We start from the raw sequence: 16,366 nt of genomic DNA on the forward strand, positions 1-16,366 counted from the left end.
CTGAAAATTGTTAAAAATGCATTTCTTAAAAATTGTTTTATCAGACAATAAACGTGATATCTGATCAAATTAAATTAACATTAAATAATATTATATAGACTTTCAATCACTTAAGTATGTATTATTAAATTAACATTTTTTTCATTCATTTACGTAATTTTGTTTTCAATATTTTTTTACATGATATTAAATTAATGATTTTCATAAAAGTAATTATAATGAAATAATGTAGAGTTATTTTTTTGATAAATTTCTTTTATTGTTAATTTCATTTGGATTTTTTTATGTGACTTCATTCGTTTATACAAACTTTTTTTACTTAAGGAGAGCAATATTGTCAAAATTATTCGCATTCAACTATCTTCAATTTATGAACCAATACTCTTAAAACAAAAGGTTCTGAAAATTGTGAAAGTGGTGCTTATAGCCCTAAACAGAAAACAGTAATTATGAGATAAATTAATAAAAAGCATATAACAGATATCCTTATTTAAAAAGAGGATAAAATTCCTGGGAAATTAAAGATCCTTGTATCAGAAACCCCAGTTACCAAATTGAAACCCTGATCAAAATCATATTCATTTTCTATCATCCCGTGAGATGGAAGTATCCAATAGTGCTCAAGGAAAAGAGTACTACAAACCATGTATGTGATCCAAATCAGCATACTTCATCCACGTCACAAGTTACCAGCCAAAAGGAGAAGAGGAGACCATATACTCGTCATCAAGAACTGTCTTGATCTCATCAAGAAACAATGTTGGTGCGGCAAGAATTTTGAGCATACAAGAAAAGGCTCAGAAGCCTGCGCAGATTGCTGATTACAACACGTGAGGCCCAAAGGTAACTGTCCAGATTGCATATAGGTACAATTCTGGTATGTGTCATATGACGTGTACTTAGGGCACATGAGAATAGGTTGAACAACCTGCAGATAGTTAGTGAAAACATAAGGCTTCTGATAAGGAAGTTTTCTAATAGGTTCCTCGATAGGGAAGCAATTCTTCCACACTGTACTCAATAAAAGAATATTTACCATAATGCTTAGTCCTAATGCAAACTATGGCATACCCACATTAAAATTTTGGGCACAGTGAAGATTAGTAAAAAGTTTATAAATACTGCAACTTGAAGCAAACTAATCTAACTTGCAAATAATAAATGAGGTTAGCAAATGATGTAGCTAAATCTTAACGTGTAGAATATACTGTAGAATCAACAAAAAGTGACAGAAAAATGCTTTAGTCTGTTTGTTTAGGTGTTCCACCCTCCATTTCCCACATTCCGAGAAATTGAATGTGACTAAAGAAAATTGATATATTCACGTTGAACAGAGAATGGTTTTGGAAAGACACCCTTAGTGAGGCATTGCCACATTGAGAAGTGAAGTCGTCTTTCTTGCAGACCCAAGTGTGTTAACTTAGCAACATACAAAACTTAGTTGTAATAACATGGCTTCTCTGCTACATGACTCCTAATGCTATCACCTAAATTGTGATTGATAATCTCACTCAGACAATCAACTTAGGTCAAAAGCCTTTTTTTTTCCGGTGAATGGAAAAAAGAATCGCAAGTGTGTCATAGAAAGATAGGGGTCTCAATTTTGCTCCTCCAGAGATATCATTGTCCTGCAAGAAACTGCAGTACAAGTAAAGACTAAAAAGAAACTCCCAGGAGATGTGTATTTAGTTACACATTTTTTGTGTGTGTGTTAGTTTTTTTTAATAAGCTTGACTATCAGTTGTGGAGTAAAATTGTCATCACTTAAACATAGATATCATGGAAAGATTGCAAAACAAGGATCAAACTACTACAACCAAGATCCCTTTACTTACATAGCAACCTCACAATTACATAGCAGTAATGTAGAATATTATTAAACATAAGAAACACAGAGCATGTTACTTGACCTTGTACTTGGCAATCTGTTCGCTAACTTCCCTCAAGTCACCTTTGGTGAAAATTAATGCCACATTTCCCTGATTCAAGAAACAAACTTATAACTGTCTTCAAAATTCAATGAAATTGCTTCTCTTTTTTTTACTATTATTATTATCAAATTTATTTTCTGGTACAGGAAATGCCGAAATGAGGTAGCAGAGTTACCACAAGAAGGGGGACAAGGTTAAGGAAGGCCTTGTTGCCAGTCTTCTTAGCATCCAAGATGATCGAGCGTTTCATCATCGAGTTCTTTCCCATAACCACCACTGAGTCAGCATTAAGTCCCCTCCGTATGCCCTGAAGCTGATTGGAACCCACATTGTCTGATGAAACCACTAGCACCTGACTGTACTCTCTAAGAAGCTTCAGCATCTTTGCATCATAAGCTGCCTTCGCCACTTTCCCCGCCATTGCTGCTGATCACTAGAGCTATCAAATTGAGTTGGCTCACTACAGGCTGTCAAAAAATTCAGCCGATAGGGGTTGGATTACTTTAGTAGTGAACCAAAATTGCGGCAACCCAACTCAACCCACTACAGGTGGCGGGTTAAATGGGTTGACTCACCATAATAAAAGAAAAGAGAGAGAAAATTTGAAAAAATAAAATAAGAAAACATAATAAAAAGTATAAAAGTATAAAACAAACAATAATCGTTAACTTAATAGTACAAAATTTGACAATGTTTGACAATATAAATAATGCTCTGATCTGAAAAAAAATCAGAACAAAAAACAATTTGACAATATAAATAAGAAAAATAATAAAGAGAGAATATAATATCATAATTTTCGAATAGATTCTTAGACTGCATCATGTAACTAAGACATAGTTTACTAAAATGAACAAACCAAACATAGCTTGTGTTCGATTCTACGTTTCCTCGCCCATGACATGTGTATTTGACATGATTTTGGTGGGAAACAGATGTAGAACCCAATACACGCATAGTAAAAATGACCAAGGTGCTGAAAATTGACATTTTAATAATTTTATTACACGTCAAAGTGCTAGAAGTGAAGCCTTATCATTGGTGCACTTTAGAAACAAACTAGAAAATATGTTTTTCAAATTTAACACGATGCACACTCCAAGGATGACAAAGATGAGAGAGAAAAGCTAAATGCAGTAGAAGATGATGGCAAATATATATGATAAATCCCCTACAACTCATTCCTTGCTCCAATCATCTGTTCTGTTATCCAATTCAGCACAATAGTTAACAACAATGTTATTGAAGCTAACAACACAATTAAGAGAACTAGTGAACTTTGAAGTGATATTAAAATTAAAGCTCAGTACATAATGAACATTATCTAGAGTAAGAAAAAGGAAAAGACAAATTTGAAATGGAGGCAGTGGGGGATGAATAGGCAAGGAAACAGTCATATTCAGCAACAGTAATAGTTACTAACAATATATTTGAAATGTCAGAAAAGGGAATATAAGACTCTGTTTGGGAAAAATTAGTAGTGCATTGTAGAATCCATAGAAACTTTATACAAATAGATTTAATATGGCCCAAGTAGCTAGTCACTGATCTTGTTTCTTAATACTTTGCAAATCTTTAATAAAGAGAAAGAACTGCTGAATATCATTGGTGTATAAAAGGCTTTGCTTTTTCCTATACTTAACAAGTTTGCTATGAACTGAAAGGCAGAAAAAGAACACAGAGTTGGGCATGTATATCCTTTTTCTCTTCTTTTTACTGACAAATAACATTAACCAACTTAATTTGAACCACAATAAGTCTAGAAGTTTGTTTTGCATTTATCTATCGTATCTCTCATTACAGAAACACAGAAAATCCAAACAGTTTCCATATGACACAAAAATCAAATCCACATTAGCACTCAGCAAATGAAAGTGATATAGTGACCAGAACTAAGGATAAACAAAAAATGAAAAAAAAAAACAATTCCTTATACAATGATGCCAGGTTATTGACTAAATTTGCACACGATACCAAACAACAAAAGCATAAAGGGGGAAAAATTCAGTGTGTTAGTGAGTAACTGAATATATATCAGCATTGTTGTGTTGCTACATAGCAAAAAACATGCTCGTGTCAAAACCCGAATCAATCAAGCTCTTATCTTGAAAACTGAAAGCAAGTAGAAATTGGAATCGAAAGAACAAAAGCTGAAAAAAGAAATAGAGGATTTTGTTGTTATTTGATGTTCTAGTCGCAGTAAAACGAATGAGAAGAGAGATACAAGAAAAAAAAATATAGAGTATAATAGAAAAAGATGAACAATAAAAAACAAAGAAGAAGAGAAATTGAGTTGCGCAGGATTTACCTGAGGAAGAAGAACGGTGGTGGTCGGCGACGCTGAGGAGGCAGTGGTGCGGCACTATGAAGAAAAGAAGACCCGAATGAGTCATATTTTGGGTCTGTGTGAAATATTAACCCAATGGGCTAGGCCCAAATAAAGTGTGTGTTAGTGGGGTCAGCTAGGGGGATTGCTATTGACCCCACTCCATTTGCTATTGGTCCCTACAAACGTGAGAAAAGACATTCTTACCCCTTCGTCAACCAGATTTAAATGCAATACCACCACTGATGTTGCACGCCATTCCTCACCATGCCATCGCAACTCCTTCTTTTGGTCCGTGTGCCCCTACCATCATTAGATATATACTCACAGAAGAAGAGGGAAATAGACAATAAAAGCATAGTTCCATTTTTGGGTAAAAAAACTACTAAATCATAATTTTGTTGTTTATTTATTTTCACACCCCCTTCAAATATCAACTAAAATACGATTTGTGCAACAAAATTGTGTAACAAGACTCCATTGTACAAATGAGTCGTATTTCCATAAAAGGATATTTTCGGAAAACATAAGTGTCAGCCCCTTCCTTGGTAGGGCCAATAGAAAATGGGGTTGGGCCAATAGCAATCCCCCCGTTAGTTGAGGTGTCCACTGAAATGGTGTCCTTCATGAGACCTTGGAATTGAAACGAACGTCGAAGGGACGTGTCTGACTCCGATGGCTTCCTCATACCGTGACCGTACGTCGGAGTTCCGATTACTATCGGAGACTATGAAGAAGATCGGAGGTCCGGTTCAACCCGAGAATCCTCCTTCGACCTCTCGCGGCGGCGAGTCGTCGTATTCGAGATCCGAATTCAACCGAAAGGCCTCGCGAATCGGGTTGGGGATCCACGAGACCTCGCAGAAGATCGCGAGGCTCGCGCAGCTGGCGAGGAAATCGTCCATGTTCAACGATCCCGCCGTGGAGATTCAGGAGCTGACTGTTCTGATCAAGAACGAGATCACGACACTGAACTCGGCTCTCTCCGATTTGCAAACCATTCAGAACACGGATATGGCTGACGGCGGTTACTCGCAGGATACGATTGTGCATTCCACCGCGGTTTGTGATGACTTGAAGAGCAAACTCATGGGAGCCACAAAACACCTTCAAGATGTCTTAACTGCTAGGACAGAGGTATGTTATTTCTTATGATGGGAATGAGGGATAGTTGAATGACACAGGTAGTGTTAGGTCGTGAATAATAGGCAATTCTATAGAGCCAATTTTTTTGGATATGACTAATGTTTTTTTTTTTGTGATATTCTAACTTGGGTAGGGAAATTATATTTTTTTTGAAATGTTCATGGTAAAAAAATATATTTTGATATCGGTGGTAGAAAGATATGCAAAACTATGCTTATTTGTTATGATCACAAGCATTTCTTTTGTAAATTGTAATCATCATATGCCTTGCTATATTTGTCACTCCCATGTAATTAATGTTTTGCAAGTGTATGTATGCTCCAGAATATCAAGGCTCATGAGAACAGGAAGCAGATATTTTCCAAGAATGCATCAAGAGAGAACCCTTTCCAGCATCAGCCAAAGCCAGCTAATGAGCCACCACCTTGGTCAAATTCATCGAATGCATCAGAGAGTTTGCAACAAGAATCAGCGTGAGTAATTTTTTTTCCTAATGAGTTACAGGTTAACATTTGTCATTATGCCATGACATGAATATTCCTTCCCAATTTCCATAATGTAAATAAAATCAGAGAATTTGGCTCAGTTTTCCCAATGAAAAACCTGGCTCCTGTAGTAGGCTGGTAGCTACCTGTTGCTATTCTTCTGTAAATAGTTGGGACTTGGGAGTTAACTGTTGGCGTATCCAAATTTCAAAATTTGAACGTTTCTTACTCTTGAATACTCTTCTTGTCATATTTTAGATGCTGGTGGGTTCAGAGTTCAGTGTCGTGGATTTGCCAGTCTAACCATAAGTGTGCGTGGGTGTTATCTAGCCAAACTTTTCTTGTTTAACATTATTCCTCTTGACATGGTTTATAATTTCATATTGCAGCTGAAATATCATTTTTTTAGCAAAATTTATTTACCCACTATCAACACTTCATTTCTTTCCTAGTGCACACAATGGCATACCAACTCTTTAATTCTTGTACCAGAAAAAAAAAGCTGGCAACTTTGGTACTTTTCTTAACTAGACAAGAAATAGACATGGTGATAGTTGAGACAAGCATAAATATGACATATGTTGATAGGAGATCCTTGTTCCTCCTGCTGAGAAAATTGAATCTCAGACTCAACATTTGAGTCCTAAATAATGCAAGGCCAGGGCCAGGCTAATCTGAATAGTAGATCTAAAGTATACTCTTTAATATCCCAAAATGAACATGCTAATTACATAAACTCAAAGTCCCAAACTTTGCTACACTAGCCATTTTCTGAATTCCCTTTCAGTATGCTGCCTCTGTAAATATCAGCCAAACCTGGTGGAACATTGTTAAAATCTCTTAACTACATAATTGTTTCCATTTCCCCAGTTCTTTTCTACCACTAAGGCACTAACTAGTTTTAGGGCATCTTTAGAATGTGACAATTACAAGTCTATGCATGTGTGGGAACCTAAAATGAACTACGATATAGCTAAACACAATTTTTTATTTCTTGATGATACTTATAAATTATAATGTAGTTTTGCTGTGTAATTTATTTATATATTTATTTTCTCTCTTTCAAAATGTCAATTTTTAAATTATTAATACTGGGTTTGTGTATCTCTATTTATGTTATAAAAAAAAGGATAGACCTCTAAAAGTTTAATTGCTGCAAAATAATATGTATCTATATCTCTTATGCAGATTACCATCAAATGGAGCTCCTGTTGGCAATCAACTAAGGTTTGTTTATAATATCAAATTGCCCCTTTTACATTTCTATATAGAATGGTTATATTTAAATCTAAAAAATCTAAATATCACCTTAAACTAGAACTTCATGTAAAAGCATGTGGCTGTCAATTGGTTCTCATGGATCATAAATCTCCAATTGTGTTAACTGTTGAGTTGTTTTGAGTATATATTCCTTGCTCCCTATTATGTGATGATGGGCATTGGGTACAAGGCATCCACTAATCTTTCCCTCATTTCACTACAAGCATGATCAAATACATAAGGGAATGGTTAGCAACTTTGATACGCCATTTTGCAGTTAGCATACTTACCTGATGATGTGGGTAGGGGATAACCATTTAGGTTTCCACAACTGGGGAGGCTCTGTCAAACTGGATTTTTTTTTGTGGTTCAAACTTAATTGAACATCCCTTTCTCTCTTGGTGGGTTTCACAGATCTTGTCTATGTTGCATAAATGAATTAAACTTTTAGCCCAGCAAGAATAATCATTTGTTTGGTACAAGTCATTTTTAGTTATTAATTTGATTTGATGGTTCATGTATTCAAGGTATTCAATTGCAAACTTAATAATTCTTATTTTTTGTACGCTGTCTCTTGAATCCACAACTCATTTGATTGATGATTATGTCATAAGTTTACCATAGAAGTCACTTCAATACAATAAATATCTAAATATGAGGCCTGTCTTTTGTTTTACTTTTCAGACTTCAGTTCTTAAATAGTTTACCATAGCATCTAGCTTGGAACATTTTGATGCTTACATTTCTGCCATTTATAATTTGCCTGCATACATTGAGTGGGCAATTACCAGAATGTCACAAAAGATAGTTATTTAATTTGGTCATTCAATTTGGAGCCTTTTACAATCTCAATTCTTCCCCTAATGCCTAACCAAGCGTATGAATTCTCTGGTAAATTTTTACCCTTTGATTCTGGAGATGTGTTGCTTTTGGGGTATGAATTGCTCAAATTTTTACAGTATGCTTAGGATGCACATATTTTTTAACTTAAATTACAACATCTGGTAAATTTGTTTTCACAGACGAAGGTTGGCTGTGGACAACACTCCATCCCAGCAAATGGAAATGTCTATGGTACAGCAGGTTGTGCCTCGGCATGAAAACTATGCTCAAAGTCGAGCAACTGCTCTGCACAATGTGGAATCTACTATCACAGAACTAAGTGGGATTTTCTCACATTTGGCTACAATGGTTGCCCATCAAGGGGAGCTTGCTATCAGGTTTTTCTCATTTCACTCAAATACTTGACAGACACTAGTAGGTTACTTCTTTGCACTAAATTTTCCTCCACTTATGGTGTTGGTGAATTGAATTACAATACTATTGTATGCAAAGCTGCGGATGTTCATGTGTTCTATCAATTAGCCTTAAATCTGCCTAACTTGCATGGGCAGGATTGATGACAATATGGATGAGTCATTGGCAAATGTTGAAGGAGCTCACAGTTCTTTATTGAGGCATCTCAACCGAATATCATCAAATAGGTGGCTTCTAATAAAGATATTTGCCATTCTGATACTTTTCCTCACGATCTTCATATTCTTTGTCGCCTAATATACTTCCATATGCTAATCATGGAAGTTTCACTTCGTGGCTTACTTGGATTTGTTTTCGTTCTTCTGTGGAGACAAAAACACAAGAGCAGGTAAATGTGCGGATGTATTCTATTTGAATGTAGATAGAGAGCTCCGTCATCTGTAAACATTTTACAATATTCCCATATTCTTAGTTTGGCAATCATTATAGGTGTTATTAAAATTTCGTTGGTATGTAATCCCCATATTAAGCAAATTGAGTAAGAAATATACGAGTGTTTGGTAAATTGATATAGATTCATAATATTTTTGAAGTTTCCAAGATGCAAAATAGAGGGAGAAAGAAATATCTCGTTTCTAGATACTGTAGTGGACAAGTTATCAAATTAATGGTAGCATACGAGAATTCCTTTGTTCACTTACGTGATAATGTAAGCTTTTTGATATTGTAATATCAAAATTGATTTTTTTTTAATAACTAGAATTGTTTTTTATTAATGGTTTATCTATTTATATTATTTGTGAAGCTTGCAATATAGTTTTTTTTTTGTGGTTGCATATGTAAAATTCTGTGGTGTGCCTTTTCTGAATCTTTCTTCTGCTGATTTAATATTTCAAAGTGCTTCTCAAGTAGTCTTTACTCTTCATAGATAATGCCCTAATTTATTCACATGAGGATGTTTTGCTTTACATAGATAAGGATGCAGCCAAACACATAAAGCAGGTTATGTAAATGTTGGGTGGGAATCCACCAACTCAATAGCTGCAGCTATTGCTATTGCTATTGCTAAGAATCTCCTTTTTCGTGCCAGATTTTAAGTGGTTTTAACTAGTTCTGTTGTTTGCCGCCACCTGTCTGGCTTGGTCAAAGACATTACCTTATATAAAAGACAAAGAAAATACGGATTTGAAAGTGTAGCCAGATTGATGTCCTGAGTTCTGACTGTTAATATTCAAAGAAAATTTTAGTGGGTCTCTGATTCGCACTCAAGGAGGGCGAGCCCTGGTGCAGCGGTAAAGTTGTGCCTTGGTGACTTGTTGGTCATGGGTTCGAATCCGGAAACAGCCTCTTTGCATATGCAAGGGTAAGGCTGCGTACAACATCTCTCCCCCATACCTTCGCATAGCGAAGAGCCTCTGGGCAATGGGGTACGAAGTTTTTTCTGATTCGCACTCAAGCATCCTTAGTATTAGTAAAGCATGCAAAAGGCAAAATTGTAGTCAATCTGGTCTTGCCCAAGTTGACCCGATTAGGTAGACCATGAGAATCTCCCTCAATTTCTAGCTCATGAATTCATGTTCTTATAAATTCCAATTTGATCAGAATAGTAGAGGTAAAAAGATGAAAAATGATCCCAAGCTTAGCCTAGGCATTTTGATCACATGTCATATAGTAGTAAACATGAGGGTACATGATGCAACACTTAGTGCATGTTTGATTTCATGTTAGGAAATTGATTCTGAGATTAAAATTGATTTTGAATATATTTTTATATGTTTAATTTTACATTAGAAAAAAAATTAAAATCAATTATAGGTTAAAACAATTTTAAATAATTTTTACGTTAGATTTAAAATTTTGTATTAAATTTTATCTTTAACTTCATTTTATAATAAAACATTCAATAGATCACCATCACTTTAATATTAATTTTAACTAAAATTAATTTTACAAAATCAATTTTATTAATGTACATCGAAACACAATTAAATGTGAGAGCACGTACATCGCCTCCCTTAAGTTTTCGTTTTGCTTTGGGTTGTTACGTTCCATCATAAACCTGTTACGATATCAGGCGCATTTCACTTTAAAAGGCAATGCTCAGGTTCATGGTATACAAGCTTCAAGACTTTCATTTTCTTATATAAAGCATTTCCAATACACATCAACTCACGTGGCTTTTTCCTTCAAATCTAATAAAGTTGACTAAAACTATGGAGATACGATGATATGTTGGAAAATTTTGTGGTAACTATCATTAGTGGTAACGTGTTGCATAACTAATATTATTTCGTGGAGTGGATTTAAATAATCAACTAGTAGTTGTGGAATACTGGAATTTAGGGTTACTATTATTAAACCTTTTGATATTTTGTTCAATCAATTGTTTCAAATTAAATCTTTTAATATTATTATTGACTTGTAAATGAAACAAAAAATCTATAAAGTGCATATAATAGAAAGTATTGATCCAAAAGTACAAGTAAAATGTTTCCCTTGAAGCATGGACTGATGTTGATTATACCCATCAAGAAAACTTCATATTCTTCATTGCTTTGTCTGTTTCTTTTCTAGTCCCTCATGTTTCTAACTTTAAAGTTTTGGTACATTTCTGCTCCTAACTTTATGTGCAGTACATTTAGTAATTTACTTGAGGACAAGGACGTTACACACTTTGCTTAACTACCTATAATAGATTATGTGATCTCTGAATAGTCAACATGTGTGCGCTTTAGTGTATGGTCCAATTTCCAGGTGAAAAAAAGTGCAGTGTATGATCCAATTTCCAGGTGAAAAATAAAAGTGCAGTTCGGCACTCGTGGGTCACACACACTCTCACGTCAACAAGGGAACCAACAATATTTCAAGGGTAGTTGTACAAAAATATATGAGAGAGGTTTTACGCATTAACAGTTTAGCATTTGATTAATCTTCTTTGGAGTCATGAAAAACGTTATTGAATTAAATTTGCTTCAATCTTTCTCAAGTTGCTCTTAGAAACCATTTTTTCTTCAGTAATTTGAACGTGGTTTGTGCTTTTGAGTTATTCTATTTGTCAATAACTAAAATTTCACATCAAAGTCATTATTGTAATTTAGATTTACCCCTAGTACTTAAAATCAGCACTCACATCATTTTAAGCAGAGATAAATGTGAACTTTTTAGAATGATTTGATTTTTCACAAGTCTTTATTGTCCCCTCAATCAATTCTGGCCTGAGTTGAGTGGCATGATGGTAACAAGCAGTGGCTAGAAATTCATCCGTCTTTGTTCCAATGATAGGATTAATAGCTGGTGATGGGTGTCCATCAATTAGGCCTAAAAAAATGATCGAGTGTCTAATTCAGTGGAAACTTCTTCCTTGAAGACCTAGAGAGCCGTAGCCTTGGGCACGCAGTGCATGAAAGTGATGCTTATTAGATCCCCACTATAAAGCACATGAGAATGTGAATTAAGAAGATAGAAAGCCCAACCCTTTTTCATATTATTGTGGTCAAAGTAGAATAAAAAAAGAAAAGTTGCCATAATTCATAGGAATTGCAGTGCGGGGGAAGCATGGAGTGAAAGTGTGAAACTGATTGTGGTGGGAGTGGGAATTGACCGTGAACTTGCTGTGTTATGACTCTTTATTATTTGATGGAATTTACCACTTTTGTGTTGTGTTTTTTTTAACCACCTAAATTAAGGTCTTAGATTTTCAATGATATATTTGGATAAATAGTCATTTTTGTCTCTGTGTAATTTGCTGACAAATACGTCTTTGAAAAAATTTATAGTGATTGTGACCTTTTTTTTAACAAACTCATAAATTAATTTTAGTCTAAAAAAAAAAGAATACTCATTTTATAAATTATAAATAATTTTTTTACACTCTCATACTTGATGAAAGGTTCAATTAAAAGAAAATGATTCTTGTAAAGCATTATAGTTAAATTAGATCTATGAATAATTTTTAGAAAAAATTGTAATTGTAATGACATTTTTAATTTGTAAAAAACACTCACCTCCTTTGAAAAGATTTTTTTTAAGGTTATGATTTTTAAATGATCGTTCAACAAAAAATAATTATATATGATTTTAAAAAAATAAAAAAATCAACAAATTTTTATTATAATTTGTAATTTGATGTCATTACATATATTAACTGACATTCATATTTTATTATGAAAATTTATAAAAAAAATTAAATAAATAGTGTTTGATTAAACAAACAATGATTTTCTTATCGTTTTACGATAAAAAATTTCTTTTTTCTATGTTGATAGCATTTATTCAAGAGTTAACAATTAAATTATTGATTTTTTTTTTGTGATTGAAGAAAAGTAAGAAGAATTCACCAAAATAATAAAAATTCACTTTCATTGGTAATATTTTATGCATGTCTCAACCGTTGATGAAACTTAAAAATTATACAACGGAAACAAATATTTACCGGTATGGAATAGCTCTTTCAAAATTTTGTGCAATGATTATAATTTTTTCAAAATTATAATAATTAGTCTCAATCTATTATTAACGTCTTGATATATTGTTGCATTTTTTATACTTTTGGAGACTAAATTTTTCATTTTCATCTTTCAAGAGACGCATTTGTCAGCGAAGTGGGAAGACAAAAAGTAAAAAAAATATTATATGATAAATATATACTTATGGTGACAATTAGAGATGACAACATTAGCAATCATCTCAATGATAAATTCATCCATCTGTGTCATGTAAGTTATTTTCTTAACGGTGACGGACGGAAGTTAATGATTAGATATATTTTTCGCACTTTTTACACTTTTGGGAACTACTAAATTTTGTATTTTCTTCTTTCAATGACGTATTTGTCAACGAATTACACATTCAAAAATAAAAGTGACTATTTATCCAAATATTTTTACAAACTTTGATTATGTAGATTGATTATAAAATTAATTATTAGTTAGACTTAATTATACTTAGAATTCATTTTCTCCTTTCAAAAGTATATTTTAATAATCAAACTCAAATTCTCTCTCACAAATTCAATATATATTTTCAACTGAATAAGTCATTTTAAAACCTAAATACTCACACTTTTATTTCATTTTTGCGTTGTGTTTCACATGCATATCAATTAATTTAATAATAATAATCCTTGATTTTGGTGCTACCATACATACTATGATAATGCCGAACCAAGGAAGAATGGCTTCATGCTGCCCTGTATAGCAATTAGAAAAGGCTAGCGTTTCTTTCATGGTTTAGATCTAATCACGTAAGTAAAAAAGTGAATCTAGTATTCATGAATCATTATGACAATCATTTTATTAAGAGTCGTGAAGGCTAAAGCAATCCCACATGATTAGTGCTTATTGACTGCTCTCTCTTCTGAGGTGCATGAGGAATATTTGCTTTTTCTTAATGAAATTATATTTTAAAAATAAAAACATGTTATAATTGCATGACTTGTTTAAAACAGTAAGAATTTCAAACGGAATATTGTTAGTATTTTTCTCATAAATTAAAAACGACTGGTTTTCTGTAAAAAAAATATCTAAAGAAAGATAAACACACTCTAAAATTAAGAAAATAATAATAATATTTTTTAGGCAACTTTTAGAATAAAATTGTAGTAAAGTCTTCTTATAGTTATGATGAGTTGAAATGAAATTCACTATTAAAATGTAAACTAAATTTTGGAAAACTTATCATACTGAGAGATTGACATAAAGAGATAGCTTTAATAATTGGTATTTTTTGTCGTAGGAATTGAAAAAAAAAATACTATTAAGAGTTAAATTGACTAATTTACACCAAAGACAAATTAAATTGAGCGTTAATTGTCAAAGCCAAAGATTAAATCAACTTATTTTTGACAAAGTGATGAAGAACTAAATTACTTTTTTCTGATTTCATAAAAAAATATTTTATCTGAATGTGAAGGACCAAATTTGATTGATACTTACCAAAGTTTATAATTATTTTTTATGTTAATTATCAAAATTGATGATAAATTGATAATATCTACTTCAAAGATTAAATTAACATATTTCATTAAAAAACAGTTAGTTGGCAATCTTTTTTTTATCCAAGTTAGTAGGCAATCTAGTGTTAAGACTCTGATAATTTGTACTGTTGTTGAGCATCTTAGTTTGAGTTTCGTGCTGCTATTTTATGAAAGGAATAAAATAATTGATATAAAATAGTTCAATATTTCAAACATTTGAACAGTGACATTATGCTTATTCTCAGTTACCGCCTGAGTTTCAATGCAGCTAGTAATGCTAAGATTCCCCATCACAGTAGCAATCTATTGCATTGGCAGCAAAATCTCCTGTCGGAATAATAATTCCTTAAATAATTCATCTATACATAAGATGGTGGACCTAACTAGTTTAATAGAAAAAATTAACCAGAGCCGCCTATATAATCAATTTATGGGCGATATTTTGATTCATAAATCTGCACAGTTAAACGTATGGTTGCGCATAGAGTTCCACTAACCCTACCTAAAAAAATTCTATTCCAATCTCAAGTTCAGCCGCATATATATAACTAAGTAGATATGCACACCCAAAAGTATTTCAACTGATACTTTTTTATAAAAAAAATGGATAGGTAAAAGTGATCAGAGTTAATAGGTGAGAAAGGGTTTTGATCTTTATTCATTGTGAATTGATATGTTAGAAAATTATTTTGAACACTATTTAGTGCTATATAAGTAGAGTTTTTCACCTAAAAAAAGTAGAATTTGTAGAGTGCCGTGTAACATGTGTAAATATGTTACATTTCACCATCAATATTTCCACTTCTCCTTTTGTTATATCGAATAAATATAAAATGATTCCTAATTACTATTTTGGACAGGTAATTCTCCTCTATCAACTCCTTTGCATTGAAGAAGATCTCTCTCTCTCTCTCTCTCGTACTATTTGCTTTTCCTCTCTTTGTAATATTTAATGCACTAAACAGCTCCTAATAATGAAACCAATTATAGCAATGATGAATGGGCCCAAACCCCATAATATTTGGGATCCCACATACATAGCAGGACCTATAGAATTCAAATCAGTAGGTTAGAAGAAAGAAGAAAATCAGTAGTGATTACTGATTACAGGACAGCCATGCTGCTGCAACAAAAATTATAGCCAATACCACATTAAACATAATGAAAGAGATTTCCACCCCTCCATTTCAAAGAAAAAAATAAATTAAAATTGAAAAACAAACAGAAAAAAAAAATCTGTGTAAATTAGTATGATGCTCCTAACTCTGAATGCAGATCCTCTTCACGAGATTAGATTAGAGTAGTATTTAGAACACTAAAATCTTTATTGATGAATCTAGTCTTAAATCATACACCTAATCACATCATATCTATTTCCTATAAAAAATTTATTAAAATGCTGCATCGGTATATTTATGGATATTATAAAAAATGAATCTGATGTGGTTTATGTGTATAGTTTAAAACTAAAATTGACCAATAAAATTTTTCATGTTCTAATATACCTTCAGAGGACCTGTAATACCAGTAGATTACAGATATAATATTCAAGTCATTTGTCACATTGAACTGCATCCAACACAAGGCACAAAGCAATCATATTGTTGACCCAGCATTCGTATACTTGCACTTGCCATTGCTCAAATAATGGGGATTCAGCACTTAGAAGAATGTTAAGTGGCTTTGGAATTGAGGATATGTAGACATATATGCATAATACAAAAGCTCCATGCTTAGCATTCATAATTCTTTGGTCATACGTTCGGTTCATTATTATCCCACTACAACTTTCAAGTCTAACCATAAAAGGAATTAGAGACAATTTTATATGAATTCAAAACGTATATATTCTATTCACCGAGTTTGTTTATGAATTATGATAGACAGAATATTTTATTTCTATTTAATCGGATGCATGATTGAGCCCTTAATTAAACTTAATTGTGGGGACTTAGACCACAAGCATGTCCTAGGATGCTTTGTTTCT

At 32.9% G+C, this 16,366-nt stretch overlaps 2 protein-coding genes across 2 annotated transcripts; one reads left to right on the top strand and one right to left on the bottom strand.

Annotated features, from left to right (window-relative positions):
* Positions 1 to 430: 430 nt before the first annotated feature.
* On the bottom strand, positions 431 to 4,346 carry LOC114399002 (60S acidic ribosomal protein P0-like). The gene is made up of 4 exons (XM_028361102.1): positions 4,240 to 4,346; positions 2,107 to 2,398; positions 1,911 to 1,979; positions 431 to 928 (listed from the first exon to the last, which is right to left on the bottom strand). Exons 2-4 carry the CDS (start codon positions 2,350 to 2,352, stop codon positions 680 to 682), a joined length of 564 nt encoding a protein of 187 aa, XP_028216903.1. The 5' UTR covers positions 2,353 to 2,398; positions 4,240 to 4,346; the 3' UTR covers positions 431 to 679.
* A 495-nt stretch (positions 4,347 to 4,841) lies between these two features.
* LOC114398992 (syntaxin-31-like) lies at positions 4,842 to 9,158 on the top strand. Its single transcript, XM_028361091.1, has 5 exons — positions 4,842 to 5,394; positions 5,728 to 5,876; positions 7,077 to 7,115; positions 8,171 to 8,368; positions 8,543 to 9,158. The coding sequence occupies exons 1-5, from the start codon at positions 4,933 to 4,935 to the stop codon at positions 8,700 to 8,702; spliced, it is 1,008 nt and encodes a 335-aa protein (XP_028216892.1). The 5' UTR covers positions 4,842 to 4,932; the 3' UTR covers positions 8,703 to 9,158.
* Positions 9,159 to 16,366: the final 7,208 nt, after the last annotated feature.

This window comes from Glycine soja, chromosome 2 (assembly GCF_004193775.1).
Source record: "Glycine soja cultivar W05 chromosome 2, ASM419377v2, whole genome shotgun sequence".
NCBI classification, from domain to species: Eukaryota; Viridiplantae; Streptophyta; class Magnoliopsida; order Fabales; family Fabaceae; genus Glycine; species Glycine soja.